At 47.1% G+C, this 27,192-nt stretch overlaps 2 protein-coding genes across 5 annotated transcripts in view; both read right to left on the reverse strand.

The window, feature by feature from the left end:
- Positions 1 to 9,325, reverse strand: part of BMP3 (bone morphogenetic protein 3) — a 41,664-nt gene extending 32,339 nt beyond the window's left edge. For 2 of the 4 annotated variants that reach the window (XM_052811463.1, XM_052811455.1), the window contains exon 1: positions 8,789 to 9,324. In XM_052811463.1, the coding sequence (XP_052667423.1) occupies positions 8,789 to 9,164 (376 nt within the window). In that variant the 5' untranslated portion in view covers positions 9,165 to 9,324. Of the gene's footprint in view, positions 1 to 8,788 lie in introns of all 4 variants that reach the window. The other 2 variants (XM_052811448.1, XM_052811444.1) reach the window with 2 other exon arrangements.
- Positions 9,326 to 23,424: 14,099 nt separating this feature from the next.
- CFAP299 (cilia and flagella associated protein 299) overlaps positions 23,425 to 27,192 on the reverse strand; it is a 230,785-nt gene continuing 227,017 nt past the window's right edge. Inside the window, 2 exon segments of the mRNA XM_052811426.1 lie at positions 23,425 to 23,640; positions 26,013 to 26,142. Of these exon segments, the coding sequence (XP_052667386.1) occupies positions 23,542 to 23,640; positions 26,013 to 26,142 (229 nt within the window). The 3' untranslated portion in view covers positions 23,425 to 23,541.

Consider the following 27,192-nt stretch of genomic DNA (forward strand, 5'->3'; position numbering starts at 1 on the left):
GCATTGCTTCATGAAATTAGGGAAAAAACAACATACGCTTTTCCCAGTGAAACAGGGGAAAACAAGGCCAAATCGCTTACAGAAGGCACCCTTGTTTACACACTCAGCTCAACCTGATGGTGGATCACACAGGTAAGTTCCCCACAGCTGAAAACTTAACGTACCAAAGCCATCCAATTTCTAGCTATTACTTATGCCGGGGGCATGAGATCTTCTTTTAATTTGATCCTCCTTTTCATGCCTCAAGCCAAAACCGGCTGTTTATTACATTTATACTAAGCACGCACGAGGACCTGACCTCCGCTTGGTTTGTAATCACTAGTATAATAAGGTTAATATGTAATTTGGCAGAGCACGAAGTACATCAGTCTTAGGAACCAGAATTTATGATGTCTCATGAGCTGCTATTAAAGAAGTTATTATTGGAATTGCTGCCGTATGTTGAATGACAAGTTTTGATTTTAATTTTTAGTAAGAACTCCACTTAACACATACTGCCTGTTCTAAATTGGCATATTGTAGTGGAACACAAAACAAGCTGCTTTTGTTTGTGAAGAAACCCTAGATGGCATGAAACAGACACAGGAGGAATATATAGTTTTGATTTAAAGCAAAACTCAAGAAGCCACTCTTGGTGTTTAACTCTACACCCAAGACCAAATGCTTGCAGTAGATGGTGCTATTTTCTTACTGACTGACCTCCAAGCTCAAATGGCTCCGAAGAGTTTTCGGATCATTCAGTCTGCAAAATCATCTCGAAACCAGTTACCGGCAGCCAGCGCAGATGTCTACGGATTTGCTGGCTTCCGGCTCAGAAAAACCCAACTGTGTGACCTGGGTCTCTGTCACAACTTAGGAACACTGCATCAAATACATCTGTTGGGTGACAGCGATACCCGACTCTCAGATGTGAGCAACGCACCGAAATAAGCATTCCCCAGGCTAGTCATTACCCTTAAAAATGACAGACACATCCAGGAAGATTCAGCTTTACAATATCTACAAATGCACCTTTTCCTCAGGAGAATTTCATTTCACTTAAATGAAACTTTGTCCTTAAACCCAGAGGACAGAAACTGCTGAAAATCTGTCCCCACAATAATGTAGTTTAAACTATTAGCCAAGGTCAGGAGCACTGTTTCAACTTTTCACCAACGTCAGGAGGTATCGAGTAGCATCTAACCACGTTTCACTGTGATGCGAGAAGCTTTCCATGAGCCTCATCCAGCTTGCTCTGCTGACACCGGTGAAATTTTACTGAGTGATGTGAACTGGGACTTCAGTCTTTACAATGACTTACACTGATAACTCCTCTCATATAACAGTTTGATTGACTGATTTCCCCCCTCGCTAATACCCAAAGAACCCCAAACCAAAACCCAAGCCAAATCGAAGCAGGGCTTAAACTCTAATACTTTGCCAATGATCAGTAAATGGTATTTCCTAGGATGCCGCCACCAATAGCTCCACGTTAAATGGAGGGGAGGAGGGGGCCAAAATGCAGGGTGAAGTCCATCAACGCTTGCTCAGCTGCCAGTGGAAAGAGGCAGGCTGACTAAGCCCAGCAAAGGCCTCTGGTCAGTTTGCCCTTTTATAACACGACCTTTAAGGTCTCAAAGGCAACAAGACCTCCTTGCAACAAAGCCCTCTATTGGTCTAGAAGGATCAAGTCAGTTTTGCAGGTGAAAGCAAGCAAAACACCGGCCCAGAAACCTATGCCCTAGAAGATCACGGCATCAAAATAGCTTTTTTCTTATTTATGTTTTCAATATCAAACAAAAATGGTGAAAACAGCAGCTTTGCAGCAACTTTCTTTGTGCCAGTCGCCCAGACAAGAAATGGTCTGTCGCAGACATAGACAAGAATCTGATGCTAAAGTATGACCTTTCAGAGGGATGCTGGGCAGAAGGTCCCCTTCTGCCTGGGCTGGCTCTTAGGATACAGCGGCGGTGGGAAGATCGTATGAACCCTGGGCGTCCCCGCACTGTAGGCAGCTGCCGGAGCAAACTCGCAGTCGGGTCCGCCGCCTTACTGCCTGGCAAGATTCCGTCTGGTACCTTTGAGCAGCTGTACTTGGTAAACCTTGCACTCATTCGTGGCAGTATACAACGCAATTCAGTGGCGACTCAGTATTATGTGAGCAGGAGTAACTTCCCTGGCTCACCTAATACCCTTCCCAACTCTGCGAGCAGCCGATTTCTATCCGAGCACCGCTACTTGAGCTAAGTGTTTTAGTTTCTTACTTAAAGTGAGTTCTGCTAACTCAGCTCTGCTCTTTTGTAGTACAAAATAGGAAGCGCAGAAGACTTCTCGGCCACAAAGCATGTAAGGAGAAGACAACTTAAGAGGAAACAAGCAAAGGAGAAGTACGTGGAACAGAGCTATACGCAAGGAATACGATGCTACCTTCCAGATACTCTGAGGCCAGATTTTAAGGGCAATCTCTGCTCCCCACCAAGGCATCACCATATGTTGCTGCCAGCCTGATGAGGAATTTTCAAGACCAAGCTCTGCACGACACAGCTCTTTTGAATTGCAATAGGTAAGACATAGCCTCGCTGCACTGTTCATTAGTATTGCTCGCTTCTACAGTGTAGAGCTTTGGAGCGGCAGCCACGAACTGGGCAAAAAGGTACTCGACGAGGAGAACATCTCATTGTTTGCATTCGTGTAGAATGCAATTGGAAGATACATGCAGTTAAATGGATAGGCTACGTATTTATCGGCCTCCTCAGCCCATATGCAAATGATCATTCAACCTGTGCACTCTCCCCTTGCTCGAAGGGGGAAACCCAGACCCCAGTAGCACCATGGCAAAGCTTGTACTGCGCCAGCACCACTCCCCCACTCTCCTGTACGAGCGACAACAGAGCTCTCCGGAGTGGGGGGAGAGCAGTGGTACAGTCCCTCCAGGCCTAAAGCAGAAAAGCCTTACTGTATCACACAGGTGGTTGTCACCCAGACACCGTCAGGGTGTGCCGTCACTCACTGTTTGGGGTATCAGAGATGCCAGCTTATTTACGGATAGCTCAGACGAGAAAGGAACCCAGCTCATAGCACTACAGCTGAAGTACTTGTACTCGCTGAATCTTCAGAGGCATGACCCATGCTTCCTCCCTTCCTGCAATAACCCACAGCTGTATGGATTGCCTGTTACTGGCATTAAAAAGGTATTTTAGGAAAAAGCAGTAGGTCTGTGGAGACTGACGTCACCAGCGTGAACATATTCACGTTCCAAGGGGCATTTCCAGGCATCAATAGGCTGGAACGAGACCACTAACATGTGGTGTGTTTACCTTTATAGAGGATGCACTGACGTTTTTATGGACTGCCAAATCTATCCCATGGGTGAAAAAGGATGCAATAATGAGGGCTATTTAGTTATATAGTCATCATTAGCCATCATTTAAATGAGATATTAAAGTGGTGCCCTTGTGCCACTGCACCGTTAAGAACGTATCAGTGTTTCCATTGTAAAACTTTGTTTTCATGGGTTCATAGCCTAGCTACAAAAGTTCACTCAGAGCTGGAAATGGGAACAAGTTCCAGAACAGGAACACAAATTTGGAAGCCAGATTTCTTCTTTTCTCCCACCTTTGCTCTTACTCGATTGCTGCTTCCCCCTTACTAGTTTGACTATTATGCAAAAGCAAAATATAGGATCCCATTTTCTCTTTGTAAAGAGCATAGGACTTGGTGTCAAACTGGTTTTGTTAATTCTTTCAAATTTATTAATTCTTACTATCAAAGCAGGTAAGGTCATAACAGCTCGTACCTCGATATAAAAAAGTCAAAAGTCCACCACTCTGACTAAAGCTATCGGCTACTTAAATAAAGAACTTCAACAAACAGCTACTTAAATAAAGAACTTCAAGAAACAGCGATCGTGCGTGCTCAGGATCTAACTTACATGTGGATTTTATGATATGAAAACCACAGATATGCATATTTCACATCAAAAATAGGCTGCACAGTGGGCAAATGATCTCTCTTCCTATAGACTTTAAGCAGAAAGACCACAGCAGGTCTGAAAACTAAACATCGAACTCAAAGCTAGCATAAGCTAAGCAAATAAGGAGGTTGCATCAGTAAAGGACACAAATCCGGGAAGGGGAACACGAAAAGCCGACTCTACTCCTTCTCACAGTCACGATTAATTCCACTTCAGCTCGTGGGAACAGGTCGGCTGTATGAAAACCAAGTTGCGCACAGCTCGTCTGTCCCCTCGAGGCCAGTACTCTTCACAAGTGAAGCAACAGGCTCTAGAAACTGTGACCGACTGGCAACTGTGAGCACAGGCCATCCACGTGCGTGACAGCACAGCGAGACAGGTGGTAACAGAAGCCAGAAAATGCACATTCTGAGTCTGGTCCTGAGAGGCCAAACCTACAGAGATCCTGCCTATTTACATTACAGAAGGTTTGCAGATTTGAGCCCAGCCTGCCCAAAACATAGTGTAATCGTCTTCAAGTTCATTCTGCTTGAAAAACTACCAGGATGCTGCTGCTGCTTGCATTTTATTTATAGGGGTATAGCAAAAAAAAAAAACAACCAAAAAAACCCAAAAAACCCCCAACCAAAAAACCCCCAACCCAAAAAACCCCACGCTCCCACCATCTCCTGCCCAAATGGTTTTAATGCTTTTGTTACAAAAGACCCCATTACTAGAGCTCAAAGAGGTTAGAATTTGGCCCGTACTGGTTTTTGCAGGCTGACAGCGGCCGGCGACTCGCTGGTTTCCCTGTGCAGTACTCGGTTTCCCTTGTTTGCGTGGGCATTTCATACCACAACAAAGGAAAGAAAGGCGTTTTGAAAAGGAGGAGAACATAGTTCTTAAACCACAAGAATTGGCCTAGGGGCGGGTGTAATACCTAAAATTACTTGAAATTCAGTCAATAAAAAAGAGTTTAAAGTAATTTCTGACTGTATAGCTTTACTATAACATCATTACAGGGACCCTCCAATTAAAGTCGAGTTTTTTAAATGACTCATTTGCAAGACATGCTGCTTTAGCGATGCTATGATTAAAAGTGCTTTCAAAAGCAAACTGAAAGTCTTGCGTGTAAGGCTTTAATCTTTCCGCTCTCTTTTATTTATTCTGCGCTCTATCTTTCCTCCAGATCCTGAGCCTCAGAAGTCGCAGATCAGCACACCTCTACGGGAAGCACTGAAGGTAAGCAGATTTATATCAGCTGGAGGTCTGGTCATCCAGCGGTTTCACTAAGCAGCAGGAGAAAAGAATGGTCGTGTGCAGAAACCGATGCACAGACTTGACCGTAGTTTAAGAGTACGCTCGCCAGAATTGTCAAAGTGTTCGGCTCTAACTCATATATCATCTGACCTTCTTCCTATCTGTCTTTTTAGAGTCACAGGGACTGGAAAGCCACTCGCTGTTGTAGTACACGTGGGGAAAGAACCGGAAAAGGCTCTGTCTTAGGATTTTTACTGAAGCAGAGCTCGCTGTGAGGCCTGGCCTAAGCAAGACAAGAGCTAGTAGTATCATCCCAGAAATACCCCACAACAACGACACAGCTGCCATGGAAATCACGGGCTGAACATCCTTGGACTCAAATACATAGAAGTAAATTAGAGCAGTTAAGTCAACGACAGAGAACGGTACTGGAATGTAACTAGATACGCTGTGAATGATGTACATCCTTACTTCACTTGTAATGGATTTGGGGCCCGGGGTTTCCTTCAGCATTGTCACGGGCATCAGAGGTTCCTTTTTTGAGTGACTCGCACTGAAAAATTGTGGTTTGAGATAATTTAGCAAGATTAATGGAAAGCAAATTTGCCCGAATAGAAGATCACACGAACATTCATCAAAATCAAAGGTCAAAACCCCCAGTCCAAACAACGAAACCACTAATAGTCCAGCCTAGTCGTGAAATCTGGTGCGCAAGAGATTTTGGGGCAGCGTGGGACGGAAACTTCAGAGGTGCCCACGCAGGGCTGAAGTTCTCGTCCTATCCCCTCGGAGGACTGAGCCACGGAAAGAAAAACTTGCATTTAACCCTTCTTAGGATGCTTCTTTTGATTAATCACGTTTTAGTTCCTTCTTGTTGGCTGTCCATTACAAGACCGCAGCTGCCACACACAACCCCACTTTTCTTGGACTAGAAACCCGGATGAGTTTCAACAAGTCCTGCCGGTTCTTGGTCTCATCACACAACACTCTGTCTTACAGGGTCTCAAAAGTTTGTCTGGTGGGTTACCTGGGAGATCTGGGAAAGGCCTTTCCCGTGTGCTGCAGAAGAGCCAGAAGCCCTCCATGGGAAAAGCGAGGACAGAAAGGTTTCAAAGCCACGTTCCAGAGTTGTGTTTCAGAAGAGAAACAGTTTCCCTCCTGAAAAGATACGATTAAATTGCAAAACGTGTGGTTAAACTGCAAATGAAATGACTGAAGATTTCCTTCAAGGCCTCTTGCTGTAGATGCAGAAGAAATGGGCAGATTCTTAGGGAAGTTCTGCTTATTGCACACAACAAGCTGTCTCCTGAAAGGGCTCGCAGCGGGGATTGTAAAATGTGCTGAAGGAGTAACGGCAACATAATTTATTAATTTAACTGATGCAGCCACATTAAGGACAAGTGGAAGCCTGTGGGAAGCTGAAATTTGCAGCCGAGGAGCGCAACAGTCAGAGCAGAGTATCTGGAAACCAACTACCTCGAAAGGGAAATACCGTCGACGTGCCGTTTCCATCACAGGGCTGGCCAGGCAGTCGGGCGCAAGGAAGAAGTCAGAAACCAGAAAAGGCCTTTTCACTCCCCCCCACCACCCCAAAGAACATTTGATCTAAGGGTCTTCTGGAAATGCACTTTCCTGCCATCAACAACCATACAAAATGAGCTGCTGCTGCCTACGGTGAGAGAAAGGCAACAGCTAACTAACTGGTTAAATATTTTGCATAAATACTTATAAAAGTGTCAAAAAACTTATAACCACTCACAATTTATTGTGTTGGCACTCCAACTGTGAAAGTATTGGAGGAGAAGGAGGAAAGGGCTTAGCGAATAGTGTGTTTATAGGACTGCTGCCACCCAATGTCAAGTATAAATATAATCAGAAAGACCACAGAGACAGGATTTCAACCAAAGGTCTTCTAGGTTTAGAACAATAAATATCATTAATTAGCTATGCTTGAAGGAGCAAATATCACTCTGCTAGGATTATACCCTCCCCCACTCTTTTAGTGAGGTAACTGCTTATTTCGGAACGAAGGCACGTACATTAGACCTTCTATTTATTGCAAAAAATCGTCACGTTAGAAAGACAAGAGAGTTCCTCTGTAGGAGCAGCAAGTGGGCAGTCCCAGCTCTCCATCCTCCAAAACCAGGGTATTGACGCCTCTAGCCTCTAAAGCTTCTCTCGTGGACAGAACTACTTGCAGTAGCATGCAATGGAGAACGTTTGTAGGGCTGAAGCCTATGACACCAAAGCCATTCAATTATTCACGGTATTTGATCTCTGTGCAACACTACCCTGTAGTAGACATCGTTGCCTTCGAAGAATCAGAAGTAATGACTCGCAAAGAAACCTACGGGACGTCTGGCGCCCAGCTCTCAGTTTTCTGGGAGAGGAAGGAATCTACGCAGGTCACTGAAACTCCCAGACAACACTCAGTTTTACTGACGGATGCTCGTCTGTGAAAAAGCCGCTGTGTCAACCCACTAGTGCTATGAAAAATAAGAGACCGGCAATCAGGCTGCTATGCACGGCATAACAGTTATACAAACAGCAAGTTTTAGGGATGCAGTGGTCTTGGGAAGCGTATCCCAGCGAAGATCACGTTTGAGTTCTGGCACTTCCATTTAGCCCTTGCAGAGGTCAGATGGAGAAAAAGCAGAACAGCGGAGTGGGGGAATGCAGCGCCAAGACAGTGCCATCTCACCTTTCTGCTAGGACAGAGCTCTTTCGGGATGCTGCCATGTTAAATACTCGCCCTCCCCCTTTGTGAAAGAAGAGTTTACATTTTCATAAATCTACCTCTGTGCACGCCAGTCTGCAATGATGGAGAGATCCAAGCGTCACTGCCAAAGACGCCGAGATGCAGTATTTACTGTGCACAAATTACGGTTCAACTGGACTCATTTTCCACTGCCCCTAACCGCCAGTACTGTCACCAACGTCTCAAAATGAGTACTCTGTTGATAGTCTAAAGGATCACCAAGCCATGTTATTGCACTATCGTATGCAAATCAGCCCTCGGTTTCAAGAGAAGCCACACATGTGAAACACCGACAAAAGGAGACTCCAGAGAGGATACGTTAACTGCTCCGCTTCCCTCGCGTGGTACTCGGATATCGTACGGCAGAGACGTCGCATACAGAGTTGAAGAGCTAAACCAGTAATTAAAACACGGGAGACGACACGATAAAACACGATATGCTAAAATACGCAACTGTTGCCGCAGAAGCATCCTTTTCTCACCCTCTTCCCTACATCGAGCTCCCCGGGCGCTAAACCAGCCAGCCTGCTCTGCGAGACGGCTGCCGCGCGGGACCAGCAGTATGTCTTCGCAGGGGTACGAACGGACCGTCACCTCCGTTTCCGCGGAACCACCGAAGCCTACTCGCCTGCAGAGCGTCACCCGAAAGCCAGCGGCTCCGGCAGCACGCTTAGCCCGCACGGCGGCCGAGGTCTCCCCGCCGAGCGCCCGCCCTCCGCCGCGGGCAGCCGCCGCCCCGCCGCGGCCCAGCGGGCGGCTCTGCGGGGCTCCCCGACGGGCCGGGGTCCCGCCGCCAGCCCCTCCTCGCCCGCGGACCCCCCCCTCCCCCCGGCACTCACCTGCTGCCAGCGGGCGGAATCCGCGCACCGTGTTGCCCTGCCGCGGGTGCGGCGCGGGCAGCCCCGGCGGGTCGTGGGGCCGCGGCGCCGCCGCCGCCCGCCCCCCGCGACCGCCGCTGTACTGGTCGTAGAGCCGCAGCATGTGCTCCGAGACCTTGTCCCCCGGCTGCAGCCGCTCCGGCCGCCGCCGCTCCTCCTGCCGCTGCCCCAAGCCGTAGTCACCTGCCGCGGCTCTCGCCCGGCCGCCCCGCACTCCTCCCGGCGCCGCTCGCCGCCGCAGCCCGACCCGGCGCGCCTTCAGCACGTCCCCCAGCGCCAGGCACAGGCAGCCCCAGCCCAGGCACAGGCACAGCACCCAGCGGGTCGACGCCGCCATCCTGCCCCTCCGACCCGGCTGGGCGGGCGCCGGAGTCCCCCTCCTCGTGGCTGCCCCGGCCAGGAGGCAGGCGAGACCGAGACCCCCAGCGAAGTTCGCTTCGGCCAGGTGCAACCCCCGGCTGCGATGGGTGCGGGTGGGGCTGCGCTAAAAAGCGCAGACGGGATTTCCTCTTGGGGGGGGGGGGAGAAGAAAAAAAAGGTGGGGTGGAGGAAAGCGCCACGGTATAAACCGCCCGTCCTCCCCGGTGCTGGCAGTGAAGGTGTTTATTCCCCTCGCAGTGCAGGTTGTTTTTTGGCGAGAGGTGGAGGTGTTGCTCTCCGTGCAGCCGGATGCTCGCTCCCCGCTTCGACTGGTGCAGGCGCAGCCCGGGTGAGTTTTTGTGGGGTGTGCGCGCGTATGTGCGTGTGCGAGTGAGTGTGAGCGTGAGTGCCGGCGCTCGGGGCTGCTCTGTGTAATCGGCAGCCAATCGCACCGCCTCCTCGTTCGGCTCCGGCTGCAAGCAAGAGGCAAAGCGAAGGGGAAACCGCCAGCCGAAGGGGAGCGCGCACACAGGCGCAGAGACAGAGGGAGACCTGACTCTGGAAATGCAATCACGGGCACTGACTGCGTCCCCGAGGGCAGGCGGGGAACGGGGTGGCGGGACGGTCCCCTTCCCGCCTCTGCCCAGCCTCTTCCAAAGGCAGTAAAATAACACGGTTGCGCTAAAACAAAAATCACGAGTCAGAACGCACTCAGCCACCTCCCCTTGAAAATCTCAAGGCTTGGCTGGACTCAGAGCACAGTCCAGGGCAGGCAGGTGGCAGGGATGCTCACCGGGCTGTGCGGGGGGATTCAGCCCACCTCTCGTGAGGGCCGGCCACGCTCCGTGGCACTCTGCCACCTGCCCTGTCACCCTCCAACCCATCCAGGGCTGGCGGAGGTGTCCCCAGCAGCCTGGAGACCACGGGAAGAGACAGGCACCACGCCCAGGTGAAAGGACGACAAACCCTCTCAGGCGCATAACCCTTCTGTGAGCTGCAGCGGATCAGGCAGGGAAATCCTGCCTGTCAGGACTCCTCCACTACAGCAGGGCGAGCAAGGTGTTCCTTGCTCCGCAGAGAGGATTTCACACGCCTCCTGCCTTTGCTGCTTTTCACCACCAAAAGGACACAAACGCCTCATTCCCTTTGCCAGTGCCACAGCATCAGACAACACCCCACCGGATATGTAACATCGTCCCTTCCAAAATAGGCTTTGCAACACAAAGGGCGCCTTACCTCATACATCTGGTGGGGGAAAACACAGGAGGTGGAAGAGAAGCCTTGTTGTGTTTTCACGGTTTATAAACACGTTGTTTCACAAGAATGACTTTGTTCCCAACCTGAGGAAGGGAAATAAGAAAACTGGCACGCAGATTAGTATATGGAGCTCAGCACACCTTACTTCCAGCACGGGGCATTCACATTTTCAACAGGCTGCAGAAAACATATCAATACCAAGCACTAAACGTAACATTAAAATGCATCAGGTATTGCAGGGTGAACCTGCCTTTCAAATTCCACCGAATTTGTGATCAGTAACAAGTACTGTTATGCAGTTTTAATAAGCCCATCTGTAGCTACAAGAGGCAAGTGCCTGCTGGCAGGTACGAAGGAAAGAGAAGATTTTCAAAAGCAGAGTAATGATTTTTATACGCTTCTGTATTCGAGTGCTCAAATACAACCCACGGCAGTGCCTCATTTCCAGGAAGTTTTGAGGTATTGAATTTGCCATATGCATCTAAAAATATTATCCATATATGTACAAACACCCACAATTTCAATATTAATGCTTACAGTAAGATTAACTATACTTTTCACTTCGCTATGGAAGAAACATTACTGCAATATAAAAACTGTACGAGTGAATGTACATAATTAAAACATTAAGGCGTGATCGAGTTTTTGGACACAAATAACAAAACCAATGCAGATCTCTGCAGGAAGAAAATGAAATGATTTGAACTAAGAGCTAAAAAATTCAGCACAAGCAGCAATCTCCGGCTTACATCCATGGCGGAATTGTCAATCCCCAAGAAGAATCTTTAGGCAACCAAAATACTGGAATTGCCATTTCAACTTCAGTCGTGTTATTTTTCTACTGGTGAGAGATGAGATTTAAAAAAAACACCACCACACCACAACTCTTTAAATAAAACAAGCATAACTGAATCCTCTTTTAAACCTACAGCACCAAATAACTGGCCATAAAAATGCGATGTTTTGCATATCCAACACATCTTCCACGCTGCGGCCTGACTCTTGAGATTGGAGCACTGTAGATCAAGAATGACTTCAGTGAAAAAAAAAAAAAAAATACTCAGAGACAGCATGTATCTAAAGGATCATTAGACGAGAACTAACTTAAGTTCAGCATGGAAGCTCAAGCACCCTATTGCTGAGCTTTTATTAAAAATCTTTTAAGTGTTAGCAGAAAGCCCCGTTTATGCAAAATTAATTCACAATTTGGCTCCCAGAGCCTTGCCCCACCACTCGACTGCAGTTGTTTAAGTGTCTAAAATAGAAAGTTAGTCCTATACAATGCTATTACAGCCAGTAAGAAGAGAGAAAGAGGACACTTGGTGTGAGTCAGAAAGGAGGAAGTGACTTCTCAGGCATTAGGTGCCTTCTCCGAATCCCCCTTTTTAGACAGCCGTTGCAGTTTTTCGAGAGCGCTGCAGAAGAACACGTTGGGTTTCAAATACCCCTTGCTTTACGGATTGTCCTTGTGACATAGTGTGACGCTCATTACATGCAGTTCTGTGGCTCCCAAAGTTAAAAAATATTCCCAGCTCAAACCGGACATGAGATTTTTAAATGGCAGAGCACTGTGACTGCACAAACCAAACCGAACCAGTACACGTAAGGAGTTACTCCTCGTTAGTAAATAACGGCTGGCAAACTCTCGGACCCGACTTCTGAGATAACAGCGCTTTTGCACTTCTCTATGATTCGTTCTCCATTTCTTCCACGGAAGCGCCGCATATCACTAGCAAGTTTAGCGCTGTTCAGAGAACCAAACTTTGACCGTGTCCCAGAGAGCTTACAGTTTAACCCCACAGGTTTCAGAAGAGTTGTGCTGATTTCCAAGACAAGAAAGAGGACCCCTGAAGCCACATATGTAACTGTATTGGTACCACACGCAATGGCGAAGCTGCATTCCTAGCCTTGACAGAGGGGCATGATTCTTTCCATTATAAATACCATGGCGGTAGAGGCATACACAGACTCACCCTCAAAACAATGGTTCCGACAGCGAACCTTTTTAATTGCAAGCATCAGTGAGCGCCACCGAAACCACCCCTTCCTCTTACAGATGCAGTATTTCCAACCAGGAGGCACGCTCTGCTTTTTGGCTTTGGTAAAAGAATCTGAAAGATCAAATTCAATGGGTTATTTAGATAATGGCCAGATTCCAGCTGCTTCCACAACCTTATAATAACATGTTTCCATATAGCATTTATGGGACAGGACAGGAAGTGGAAAGAAGTAATTCACAAATAGACTGGGACAGTGATGTAACACGAAAAGGACACGCTGTGATAAATGTCCGGCCTGCCTAGCTCACCCAGCGCAGTTAGACTGAACGCCCCAGGCAAAAGGAGTGTGCAACCAGTATTTGCAAACAAGGGTGCGTTACACTGTTGCCCTACCCAATCTCAGCAGCAAAGAGAAGGAAAAGGACCCAGAACCAGGGAAAACAGATCAAGAACATTAAAAATGAGACACTGACTTCCATTTAATCTTTCTCTAAATTCTCCATCAATGAGCGACAGCTCAATGACCTGTTATCTCTGCACTTTTTTGGGTGGAGATACTAATACACATGACATGGCTTTGCACCTTTCAGCAACCTACCGCTCCTAACTTGCAGCAAGACAGGGCCCGAGTCAGCGTTAGCTTGCTGGGGCGCTGGCAGGAGGAAAGGGGGGCTATACGCCTTACAGCTTCCCACAGCCATCCCACAGCGCAATGCACACAGCAGGGAAGTTCCTTTAGGTACCCTGCCAAACAGGGGAGGAGCTGCTACCCCGGCTTTGCAGCAGAGAGCTCCGCTCCCTGCAGGAAATCCTCCACGCCTTCACCTTGCTCTCGCGGGGCAGATGACACTGAAGAATCTGCCCCTGTTCCAGTCTTTAGTGACTGTTTTCACAGTGGAGGAGATACTCCCCCGGGCAATATTCCTGTGCCCATGAAACCCAGCAGGATGGTTTAACGCTCGTATCAGTATTAAGCAGAGTCCAAGCTTGTAATTCCATCCTGCTCCCTCGTGCGTGCTAAAATTACTCCGTAATTCTACTACTAATAAATATCAGGCTTACCATGCAGCACTTCAGCAATATACTAAGCAAAACCAGAGCTCACCCTGAATTGAAAGGACTATCCATCTTTTTGGGATGGTTTAATCTGCATGACCCCTCTTTTCTGTAAGCTTTCTGCTGTGGCTGACCAACAAGAAACCAGCTAATCCTAGCTGTCATGGTCATTTTGCCAGTACGACTGCCTCAGAACTGGGAACTGTCCCTGTATTACTGACTGAGACGGCACTACTGTTTCTGTTAGGACAATGCATGCCCAGTAAGCGTGCTATAGATGTAAGCTTGGACAGAGATGCTGCACTGAAAGGACCCAGTCTACTCCAACACCCTCAGCTCTCACCATTCTGTGTAACAGACTGTGAAACATGCAGTCTGCCAGTCCCGATCTAGCAAGCGAACCAAGTTTTGGCACGAAAAAGCCATGCTTACTTGAAACTAAGCGCTCAAAATCCATGAGGGTGATTTTCTATCCATGTTCTCATTTAAGTTTTTGAAGCACATATTAAACGTGCGCCCAGCACCATGCAGAAAACGTTCCTGGCTACAAGCTCTTGCATTGCAACTCTTAGTTCACACAGCCAGTACACAGAAGTACCAGTCACGGCATTATTAAAGCGGAGCAAGATTTTTTTCCCGAAGCGCTCTGAACTACTACAGCAAAAGTGCGGAGCGATGTGCCGACATGGGAGTCAGCAGACCTGCTATTCTCAACCGCTTCAGGTACTTCTGGAATTCTAACAGGGGACCACCACAAACACTCGCTATTACGAATGGTGCGTATTCATGGAGATTAAACCACCTAGCTTTAGGTGTCTGTTTTCGAGCTGGGTGTCCACGACATCCTTCTCATCAATGCAGGAAGAAGGATCTAAAGAGCTATTCACCTCACTCAGCGGTAGGCTTTAGTCAGCCTGTTTGCTGTCCGTGCAACTGCAAAGACACTCTTGGAGTTGTACTGCTGTGATGTTCAACTTCAAAGGTTGGAGCAATATTCCTGAGTTAGATCGTGAGCCCCTGAGATGATTCTGTAGTCTTCCTCTTCAGGGGCAGCCAGGTGAATAGGTGGAAAAAAGGCTCTCCAGATTAGAGCCCACTTTTGAAAATATACATCTTGGCACACAAACAGCAGTCTCTGCATCTGAAAGCAGTATCTGAATTTGCTGATTGTGGAGAGAAAATCTTCCTTCATCAATTGATGAATATTTCATCACTACTGGTTTGCACACTTAATGGCCTTTGATGAGTTGGCAGAAGCAACTCTGCTATCCTGTCAGCCACGGTTTGTTTTCTTTCCATCTATCAATGTTTATTGCTAAGATATGGATGTATTAAAACATTGAGAGGTAGGCAAGGGAATTTGGAAAAGTGAGAAAATGGTTTCATTTAAAATGAAATATTTTGGTTGAGCTAAATTGTGGTTGGTTAGTTTAGATTCTGACTACATCCCCATCTAAAATTCTCCACGGGCATATTTTCAGCTCAGTTTCTTTAACATTTTACAAACAGCAATGAGGGCTATGGAAAGAACCTGTGGTTTGGTTTTCAGTAGATATTTTGACACTGGCGCTCCTTCCAGAATGGAAATGTAGTTCTGCAGTTTTTCTTAATGTGCTTTGCGGCCTGAGCCTTGCTCCAAGTGAGGCAGATGGGTGCTCTAGCCTGGTTGCACCGACTGGCCAAGTTTCATAGGGCCAATACGCTTAATAACACAATGAAGTCAGCATTTACTGATACATTTTACCACTGCGCTTCTTCCTCTGACAAAATGAATATTAATTTTAATTGAGGCAGCAATTTCCTGTGTTTCCAGTTTAGTTCTCGGCTAAAAAAGGAATAAGTTAAACATCTATCTTTCAAAAAGCAAATGGCAATCTCCTTGAAAGAGACTCCGCTAGCTCTGTTTCGGAAAGAAGGAACCAATAGGGTAGCCACGGTACTGCTCTGACATTTTAACCTTTTCTACCAAAATGGCCACATGAAAAGGCCAGATCTGAATCTCCTCCCAGAATAACACAAAGCCCAGACTCAATTTCACCCAATATGACCTCAGTCTATATGCAACAGATCACTGAGTATCGGAAACTAATCACCGTCGCCTATCGGCGTAAAGCAGCTCCGTAACAGCTGAACTGTGCCCTTGTGTAGGAAAGACAAGGGACTGTGGGGGCACAGGAGGAAAAAAAACCTCCTCCACCAGATCCGTCAGAGTTACATGGTCAAGAGGAGGCGTATCAACAGTTGAGTACCTGACAGTCTCACTTCAGTCTCTGGGAAAATCACGGAGCGTGTCCTCTTGGGACACATTACTGGGCACGTGAGGGAGAAGAAAGTGACTGGGAACAGTCAGCATGGATTTGCCGAGGGCAAACCACGTCTGACCCACCTGACTGCTTTTTGTGATAAACTGATTGGACTTGCAGATGAGGGAGACCAGTGGATGACATTTACCTCAACTTTAGCCAGGGTTTTGCCACCATCTTCGACAAAATCACCGTATCCAAGTTAGGACATTACCACCTGGGTAGCTGAAAAACTATTTAAATAATCACGCTCAGAGGGTCGACATTAGTACGACATGTTACACTCGGAGGCCAATAATAAGTGGACAGCTGCAGGAGACCGACACACCTCTTGGCGACTGACTGACACGAGCCAAAAGCTTGCGTTCGGTTTGTGTCAACATGCAGTCAAATCCTGAGGTCTTTTCTTTGGGCCAAACCCTCAGCAGACACAAACTACAGGGCTTCACCAATTTCAATGCTATATGCGCAGCCAAGACTCACCGCATTATAGTAGTCACGCTTATAAAGATTGGCAGTGTTTTTTTCCGAGACTCTTAGGGAGATACTTATTCGCTAAGTAAGCTAGTATTACTGCACTGATTTAAGCTGTAATGATTCTCCTCATGTAAGCTCTTGACCTAGGAAGTACAAAATTAGTTAATAACCGTTCTTAAATTGAACATCTCGGCTTTTCAGCTGTCAGCAGAACTGATCCCAATTATGCCTGAAGAGAAACTCAGGGGATGAAAACACCTGAACTCGTCCCTGAACGTGGGTCCTTCTCGTGACAGCGGAAACGCACCCTGATCGGTGTTTTGAGTCTTCCACTGATAAAGGTAAAACAAGCCCTTTAGAAGGCTAATAAGTATTAAACAATGTGTTGAGCGCTAATGTTGATGCAACAGCAGTAAAAACGATTTGTGCAGAATGAGATCTAGTCTGAACTTGGTGCAGAAACACTCTACATATTTTTCATTTTTAATGGAGATGACTAAACGTAGTGTCAATTTCTTATTTTTCTCCCTCCCTCTTTTGTCTGTCTTGGTTTGCCAAACATAGCTGCTCGATGGCATAATCATCAAAGCAGGCGCAGAATAAAAGCTTACCCGCCTTTCCCGTGTTTATAAAAACAAGGCAAATGTTTCAGTATGGTATACTGACAGGATCCACATCTCAAAACACCGTCCAACTTCCTAAGTCACTTCTTTGGAACATCCATATAAACTCATCTGCCTTTCTGCACAGCATACAAATCATTTTGTTGCAAATGTACAAACCAGGTCTTAGTCAGTCTGGAGGGCAGGTCTCTACACAAAACAGCTGCACAGGCACGAAAAGCTACAAAACATGCAGACAAGACAAAAAGAATAACCATCACCACATGGGACAAATTCTGCGTACACACCGTGTGATTACAGCGGAGTGACTCCGTCCTATCCAGTACGGCCACTCTAGATTTCCATCTGCAGAGCCCAGATAACAATCTGGACTGCTACGGATAATCTGTAATTTTTTTTTTTTTTCCTTCTTCCTCCTGGTTCCCCCCTTCTATTAAGAAACAGGAAAAATGGAAAGAGGTCAAAAAATGCTGCTCTAGAAGTAGGCACTGAACTCCAGCCCCTGCATGCATATGCACACGTGTGTGTCTACAGATGCACTTGCAGTCAGATGTTTGAGGCAAAATCAAACTGAAACTATCTGAAATTCTGACTACGCATAAGAGGGCCTGACTGTCTTTCTCCCCTTTAGCAAGACGCAAGTTACTTGCCTTACAATTGGCCAGGACTGGACTTTCCAAGCTGATCACCCACCTATACTCATTCGACCACGGTACTATAGAAAGAGAGGGTCAGCGGGTGCTTCTCATTTGTTCTCGCCCGTGTCAGCAATGATAGGTTATCCACAAACATCATCCTTCCAAGTCACAGCCAGCGCACGCACCTCCCTGCTGGGCCCTACCAGCTCCTCGCTAGTACAGCTCCGTCCTAATCCACTACAGAGTCTCTGGTTTGTGAGGCAACCTAGCCTTTTTATTCCTTAGCCCTGGGCACACAGTAGGCTTCAATCTTAATTAAATTTATTTAAATGATGAGCAACTCCTGTGCCATGGTCAGGGCCAGCCTCAGCACCCTCCAGCAGCCCCTTTCAAAAGTGCTGTTTAAAACCTCCACCAAAAACTTCCAGGTTTCCGCTCTTTCAGAGCTTGCCATGTAGTGCACGTACCTGGTAACTTCACAGTTACTTGTTCCTGCCACACAAGCATTCGGAAGTCCTGGGGAAGAGGAAACCACAAATACTCCTTCTGGGGAAATGAAATAATTACATATTTGCATAACAAAGTGATATTAGCAAAATCTGTTCAGCATGTGAAGGCCAATCCCACACTTGCACTTATTAGTTGCCTGACTTTCAGGCGTTCCAGAATTTACTGAAAAAAGCAATCTCTGCTGCTGCGGCTCCTACATCCAGCTCTCCCGGCTGTCTTCTGGTGAATATCTCCCTGCACCTTCACCTGGCCTGGCTCACACCAGCCCTCCGCACCGTTTGTTCGCCTGTCTCGGATGAGCTTCTGTTTTATTCTGCTCTGACAGAGCTCCTGCCACCAAGTCTTCGGGTCAGTGACACCAGCTTTGCTCCCAGCAGCCTGTCTCCGACCCCACAAAGTCACCCCCGCTCTTACCAGACCCATAATCTCTGGCTAAGATGTGTCATCCCGCTCCCTCCCCCTGCCAAGCCATCGCTCCAAAGAAACCTTGTCTCTTCTCACTGAATTTGGTCTTGTGACCCAGTCAGCTCCGAATGACTCGCTTATCCTTAGACGTATCATTCCCATACATCCCTTATAGACACACGTTCCCATGTACAACACGGTGAAGTTCATAACCGGCGCAGGAGAACACTAAACAGCACGTCAGCCAGCAGTGCTTGGAATCGCACTACACGAAGTCCAACATGCAGAGCTGGGTCTCCCCTTTTATTGGGGAACAAACTGGCGCTTGCTCTCTTTGAATCTCCTTGCTCTTGGTCTTAGAGATGCGTACAGAAAATAGCCTTTCGTGAGGCAGGTTCACGGTGAGAAACTTGTACCAAACCGCTCCTGTGTCCAGTCATCACGTATATCCATTATGCTTGCTTTTTTACGCTACCTCGACTTGGTGTTTGCTCAGGTGGCCAGCATCAGCCTTCCCGCTGGAGGTGCCTTCCCAGCATAATTTCTTCTCTAGGGCCCGGAGATCACATGTTTCTCTCATCACAGAGAACTTCTGCTGTGGGATCTGTAATAACTCTGCTTGCAGTTGAGCTGAAATAAAACATGCCTCAAGCGAACAATAGCCAAATAACAAGAGCAATGTTTTTTCTTCTTGTAAAGAGCGTGTACTGCACACAGGGCTAATCTGCATGGCTTCAGTACGTTCAGCACCTGTGTTTTTGTTTTCCTTGCAGCGGGAACAGTGGCTTGGCCTGCACTGCTTGTCCCTGCCTGCCTTGCAGAGAATTGCCCAAAGGTTTTATTCATTTTTAATCTGATTTCTTTTCTGTATGTGGGGAGTTGGAGTTAATGGAGACTTTTCTCTTACAACCTCTTTCGCTGATGGCCAAAAGGAGAACATCTAACGACCAAGTTGCATGCTGCTTGAATATCTTCTTGTTCTTTACATGAGACGGGTCAGCTATTAAGGTGGTGCTGCCATCCTCCATTTCCTTCTTTCAGCTTTGAAGATGCAGCTAGACTGGCAAGGCTGCTGCTGGAGCCACGAACTTAAGAGTTCATGAAGCATTGCTACATTTTCTCAGCTGGTACCTTACTGCACAGCTACCAGATTCAAAAGCGGGGCTTAATTACCACCATTGCTTGGGTTCCTCAGACCGCTGGCCTTCCATAGAACCACTTTTGGTCAGAGAATGCAAACCTGCTGATGCCTCTCCATAAAATCACAGTGAACTCACCAGAATTTCGTTTCACGTAATACGAAAAGTTTGTAACTACGTCAGAGCATCCTGTTGCGACAGTTAAAGGGCAAAGAACTTTACATTTTGGTGTAAAATGACTGTTCTTTCCAAAGCATCATATTTTGTACTAAATAATAACTCTTCCTGTGATTCTGCTTATGGCTCAGGATGGAGCTGTTCAGTACCAATCTCATGCCACCTTTCAGCTTCACTCGTTTTATCCAAAGTAACAACAACAACAGTTCCGAACATTGTTGCAAGACCAAAGATCCAGACTCCGCATAAAACAAACAAAACTATGATTTTGGTGGGGAGGTAAAGAAACATGAAGGAATCCAAAACACATACAGGTTAATAAAATGTGTAGACTGTTAACTCATGTACACAGTTTAGACACGCTTGAAAAAATAAAAACCCAACACGCACTCCCCCCCCCCCCCCCCCCCCCCGTATAAAATCTAGAATTCCGGGGATCCTTTGCAAGGATGCGCTTTCCCATCCACGCGTAAAATCAGTTATCTTCACAGCAGCGTGCAAACTCCGTACCTGCAGTAAATGTCATGACCGGCAACGATACCAGAGTGTCGTTTCAGAACAGAATGGAGAAATTTCCATTCATCTTAACGTTTACAGCAGGCAGTAATTTCAGGCTGGACAGTTTGCATTTGTTTCTGCTAAAAAGTCACAGAGATAAGAACATATGCAGGAAGCTTTCATGCAGTTACCAGTCCTTGGAAAGCTTGTCTCTTGATTACCGTATGTTTTGCACGTTCACTTCACTGTGTGCCCACCCAGGGCTGAACAGTGACAAGATGCTGGGAAAAACCACCACTGACATTTTAGGGAAATGGAGTGTAACAGCACTTAGATGCTTTTAGGCACTATCCTGTTTCTCTAAGAAAACGAACCTTTTCTTTAAAATGCAAGCCAGATTACAGAAGCGTTTGGGGGCAAATTTTCACTTACAGCAGAGGCTAGAGTTTCTTCCGGCTAGGATTGGCAAAGGACTGTAACATGTAACTCGGGAGCTTTCATTTACGATAACGTGCCGGGGTCCTAGGTTTTGAACGTCAGAAGAGGCAGACCACCAGGAGATTAGCTCATAGGCAAGGATGGGTGGGAAGGAATCAAATGAGTTTACTGAGCAGCCAGTACTTCTGCAAATTGCTCAGTGAACACCATTCTTTCATTGCAACTATTACAGTTTACTTTTTGTTGCAAATGAGGTTTACTGTCAGAAATAGCACGAAATTACAATTCCATAGGAGGTCCGCACCAACTGCAAAACTTGAGGCTTCCTACATCTTTACAACCTTTCGGTAACCTATCTTTAGAGATACAGAGCGCATTGGTGTGCTCGCTGACCTGAAAACACGTAAAGCCCACTTAGGTCCAAATTTCCTTCCATTTTCCTGCCGATGTAGACGTAGGATTCTCCTAGACTTCCTCCTGTTCTTTTGAATCAAGAGCGTTGATTAGCAAGAAGACAACAAAGGAAGCTGAATTTCTGGAAATAGCTTCTAAAGTTGAAAATGTGCTTCTGTTAAGTCCTACTTCCTGTTATTTATTTATTTATTTATTACAATTCTGAGATAATGTTCTCCAAACTGCAGGGACCACTTTCTAACTTATTTTTTTTTAACATTACTTAAAAATCCGATTAGATTGAGAAAGGAAAATGACAATTCATTTGTCGAGAGGAATGAAAAATACAATTCATACCCTTTCCACCAATCGTCCCTTCTACCACTCTTCATAATGAGGCCTTCTCCCTCTTCGGTGCTCGAGAGAGGGAAAACCTAATGTTTTCAAAATGGCTCAGGAGTTCTGGTTTTTTTTCCTTGAAAAAAACATACCCCAAACGCCAAGCTGTACTATAAAGGCAATTTTGCTTTAATGCTACAAAAACACTTGTGAGTCAGCATCTCGCCCTTCCCCTGAACTGCCTCAAGACACAGGGGCAGCAAAGCAAAGCTGACCCGATGGGAGAAACCTAGTTCTCAGGTGAGACGCGAGGAACGACGGAAATCTTTACGTCCGGTACTGCTAAATGAGGGAAACGCCTAGGAGCACCACGGCCAGGAGCAGCCGGCCCTAACGGCGCGAGGTCTTCCCTCCGCAGACGCGTAGCGTCCAACGCGCGGCCCTCTGCGAAATCCAGGGGTTACGGCAGTCTCGAGCTTCTCTTGAACCCGAGGCACCATTCGCCTTCGCCCGTTGGCCCCCCGAGCAGCCTCCCGGCTCGGTGCTTCCACCCGGCCGGGCGCGGAGGGCGGCCGCGGGTGCCGGTCCCTGCCCGCAGCAGGCAGGGCGGCTCCTCCGGCCGCCTACACTAGGGGTCTCTGCTGACCCGGCGATGGAGGCGGAGGCCCGCTGGAGGAGAGGAGGTCCGAAACCCAGAGCAGCCTTGCCATGCTCTGGTGCTTCCCCCGCGACCCGGCTGCCGTTCAGGGACGCGCGAAGCAACCTCCGGCTTGCCCGTCTGCTGCAAAAAGGCCAGGGAGCTACGGGATGAAGTGCTCTACGTAACGGCAAGACGTTACAGTAAAAGACCTCATTGTATTTTGGAAACGGCAGAACTTCATAACATCGAAAGTTTTATGGGAAAGGAAAAAAGGCTTCCAAGTCTCTCCCAAATTACTGCAGCTTTGAAGTAACAACTTTCACTTTGTAATTGTTGGAACGCTCCCTCTCCTTGCAGTACAGGGATCTTTACTGTGCCAACGGCTGAGACCGAGGCGCTCAGCCTTTTCCAAAGGGAACGTGCTCGTGACGAGGCTGGCAGATAGACCCCACCCTATGGTAAGCCTAGCAGCGCTGCTACCATCTTTTTTCTCGTCTGAGTTGCCTCACTTGTCCTTTTCACAAATCCACAGTACCGAGGCCAGAAAAGATCATTAAGATCAACCAGTCCCTTAAGGCATAAGGTCCACGGAATCTTATCCAGCCGCTTTCTGCCTTTGTTTCCTCTGCCTTTACCTCCACATCCTTTTTATTTTCTCTGCAGTTATTGCTTTTGTTTCCTGCTAGTTCTTTCTGCTGCTTAGCTTTGTGCCGTTTTCCAGTTCTCCAGTAAGCAGATAGCTACGCTGGTGGTTATACCAGCTGGGTCGCATAAGTACGGGCAACTTCCCCAAACGCGCCGGGAACGGAGGAGAGTCCCTTGGGCCGTCGCGTTGCTGCCTGAACTTCTGGCAAGTCGGTACTAGAACAGCAGCAAGAGCAGGAATGGATGAAAAGCGGCCTTCGAGGAACCACTAATGCCGTCAAAACGCTGCAGATTTCTTTACATTTACCAGTCTATTTGGTACAACTTCTCCCTGCTACCCTATGAATGGCTTTGTTCATATTACATGGCGTTAGCAGCTCAGTAGAGGTCCAGGCCTACCTGAAAGAGTCTCCCAGGAAGAACTTAAAACATCTTGTTGCTGGGGAACTATGGGACAGTTGTTTCTTGTCTTTACTCCAGGAAAGAATGCCACACTACCGTCCCAGCCGCCCTGCTGCCTTAGGAGTAGTGGGAAGAGTTGGGTCCAAACCTTCCGACGTCCCTTTAGGCGCTTTTGCAATTCACATAGCCCGCAGACTTCACAATGGACAAACAAGGGGCCCAGATACATAGACTCTACAGCCAGCACGGGGTCTTCCTTCCACTTTACTTCCGTCAAGGAACGAGGCACAAACCAACTCTAAACCGGTATAAAAATTCCCTTTCCTAACCCTGAACACAAGGTAAAGATCTCTCAACTGTTTATTTTTCTTCCCCATGACTTTAAAATAGCTAAACAAATCACCGGGAGAAGAGTCACACAGATGGATGGTCATAGATATGGTCATAGATAACAACGTGGAGGTAGAGATCTGTTTCAACAGGCGTCCGTGTTGTGTTGTCTCCTGGGTAGGCCTGAAACACAGAATATTACAGAGACCCAGTCAGGAGAGAGACAAGACATGTTTTTTCATGTCATGAATTTTCTTCTTCTTCCCTCGGAGCATGAAGGTTGATAAATGCAACTAGCTCTAAGGGTGGGGATTTCTCAGCGACGATTAATGTCCTGGCACCAGGCAGTTCATTTCTCCTGCAATGCTTTTAGCAGATGCAAAGGCAGTGATAGAGTTCTTTTGGCTAAATACAACTAGGAACAGGTGGACGGTCGACGGGTCAAAGAGAAGGCCCGCTTGCAAAGATCAGGCAGCCGGTACTAAGTCTGTTCAAGCCGAACCCCGGGAGAGAGAACGCGTGCCGATTGCAGTTTGGCCCATAGCAAGCACTTCTCAAATGCTTGTTCTCCATCAGTGAGTGGTACAGAAAAGCCAAAGCCAGATGGATCTCACAGGGACTCACAGGCCTGTGCCCTGCAGCCTGTGGGGGGACACAATGCACACGCACAAACGCTTCTTCGTGTGGCTCTTGGCACACAAGGATCTTTCACGTAGACACTAAAGAGCTACTTATTTGTTACAGATGTTCTGCAGCTGCAGGAAGTTGGACTGGTGGCCCACTTTCAATGCAACCAAACACATTTTTAGGCATGCATTTTTGAATTTCTAACAAACCAGTGCACTTATTTTGAAATGCATATAATTTGATATTTTGTACTGTTACTATTCATATGCGACCATCTTTCATGGGAAGCACATCAAAGAAACCACCATCCTAGATTAGTTCTGTAGAAACCCAAACAAATTATTGCCCAGCTTAGTTCATGTTGGTTTTGAGAGTAACCAAAGCCTGGGTGTGTTTGTCACATCCAATCTATAGTCCAAGGACTTCAGTTGTAAAGTTTTAAAAAGTGCGGTTGGCACCGGAGGAACACAGTCGGTTTCTTACAGAGGGAAGCTCTCTATAATGTTGTTACCCATTCGGCTCTCAACAAGAAAGATAAAATACCCATGGCGATTTAATCAGCTTTCAACTACGGCTGAAAACGGGATGTCCGGGTACGATTCGAGCATTTGCTTTCTTTGGATTCAACTGCTATGTAAATAAATGGTAGAGGCCAATCAAATTCAGCAATAATAGGATCAGAGCCATTCTTAGGTGAAAGCAAAGCATATGTTTGCGCTGTCAATCATCTGTGACACGCAGAGTCCACAATGTTCATCCAGTTTATAGCACTACCGAGGCACAAGTATTTTCCTTTCTTTTATTCAATTGTAAATCCTTCTGAACCATTTACTGCGTGTTGGAGAAACACAGCCCTCCACAAGAAGATGCACCCAGTGACAAATTTCTCTTTTGTGAAGGACAGGGTTTCAAATCCAAGTTTGACCCTTATGCCAGTGACAATCTCAATCTGCTGCAAGAACTAAATTACCTTAACGGGGCCGCTTTCCTTAGGACTTCTCAAATCTTTTGTGCTAAGGTGGAAGAATAACGACCGTGTGCCGTTGGGAAAGGGATTCTGCCAGTTTCAGTTCACCACTGCAAAAGTGCTGGGGTAGAAGATGGTCCGCGCTTTGGATGCAGGAACTGATTCTGCTTTCTGGATTTGCTGGTGTTCAGCAGGCCCTGCCAGGATCTGGGATATTAGCTCCTGCCAGTTGCAACTTTTGTTTCAAAGTAGCCTAGTATTTATTTGTTTTTATCCACCTGCAGGCATGTTTCATAATAGGGATTTGATTTTTAAGAGGAGATGAATACAGAGACCACCAGCCCCAGGATGCGTCACCAACATTTTATCAATTTTTCCTTTTAGCTAGAGGCACGTGTGTCATCCTCTGAGTAAAACAGAGTGTCTTTCCACACCAGATGCACCTGCTTATACACTCCCATGCTTCAGTCCTCACATCGTCCAGTCAGTCCCACTTTCCTCCTCAGCCTGTTTCCCTCTCCCACGCTTCCCTTTCCTTAGCGCTTCTCTGCAATTCAACTAATAGGACACAGCCTCAGACTGCAGCCTATCCTGGCAGTAAGGGCAACAGTTTCTCATTCCGGTTGGAGGGAAAAAGGGCAGGGAAAGGGGCAGGGTGCAAGAGAAACCCTGCTTCGGAAATCTTGCGGTTTTATCAGTCAGTTCAAGTTCTGATTTTTGTCATCGCAAGGGAAAGGCCTAGACATACTCACTCACACGGAAGGTGGGTTAAGTTTATCCTGACAGGGACCAGAGCAGCCAGGTTAACAAGGCGAACAGCATATCTGAGTAAGCCTGAATTATTAGTTGTGTATCGATAAAGACAGTATTTGCAATTGGACTTAACAGTTTAGCAGTCAAACTCCATTGCGTAAAGGCAATTTACAAGGGGGGGGGGGGGGGGGGGGGGGGAGACATTTACCTTAGGATCCACATTTATTATTTTCCTATCACTTTTGTTCTTGAAGAGTAGTCCACAGGCATTTTCTGCAATCACTTGGTAATTTGGGCTGGAATTTGAAGTGCTGACATTTCTATCCCAGTTGTAAAAGCTGTGAAAATGTGAAACAGAAATGCTGTACTTTTAATGGATGTCATTCTTCCAGCTTAAAGGGCAGATTCTGACCTCCTTATTCATGCTGAGTAGTTCCTGATTCCCCAACAGCCCCTCTGAAAGCCAGACAGATTCACTGAGGAGCAAAAGTCTACTAAATACTAGAAAACCTGTCCAAATGTGGCCCTACGTATCTGATCTCTGGCAAACCAAAGCTGAGGCCCCTAGCTGTCTCCTCATCCATTCAGTACTAGCGTTACTAAAAGACTCAGAGACTGGGTTACAACTAGCGGGAAGCGGTAGGGCTTGAGAACTACTACTGTGACGGAAACAGCTCTGGAGACCACCTGAAAGCGCTTCCCGGACCACCACAGATCTGCAAACCAGATGTGGGAACCGACAGTTTCCCCTTAGGATCTCACTGGAACTCTCTTGCTGCTTTACTGTTTTCCTTTCTCTTGTTTTTAATATAATTCTAGCAGTGAGGAATTTTTGGAAGTCTCCTCGCGGGCCAGATACAGCAGGAGGGGCTGAACTCCAGCTCCCCAAGGAAAATCCCAGCTCCCCCGAGAGCTGGAGGTATCAGCCTAGGATCAATTCTGGAGCAAACTGTTCAATCAGGCTGACTGTGCTCGCTAGTTTCCAAAATGTCTGGCACTAAACAGAAGTCAAAAGGAATTGGCCTGCTATGTCAAGTACGATATGGACACAGGAGGAGTTCAGCACTTTATCAGTCTTTCTCCCAGGTCAGCGGCACTGGAGCTCCCCAAGCCTTCTCACACTTTTGTTTTTTGACTTCTCAAACTTTTTATCACCTGACCTCAGCCCCTTTGGACTTTGTACTTGCCACACAGCCGACTATCAGGCTGTCATTTGCACGCTCATTGTTAGTGCTTGCTCAGAAACCTTTTCAACTCAGATGTACCTACAAACTGCACAATGCGAAGCTGCTGCTACGCGTACCTCGCCGGGATACTCGTTTGATCGCTGAAGCGGCGCATTGCATTTCCGCTGCTGATTAGACGAGCGTATCTTTTGCAAAAGACGA

This window comes from Harpia harpyja, chromosome 2 (genome assembly GCF_026419915.1).
Source record: "Harpia harpyja isolate bHarHar1 chromosome 2, bHarHar1 primary haplotype, whole genome shotgun sequence".
In the NCBI taxonomy this organism is placed as follows: domain Eukaryota; kingdom Metazoa; phylum Chordata; class Aves; order Accipitriformes; family Accipitridae; genus Harpia; species Harpia harpyja.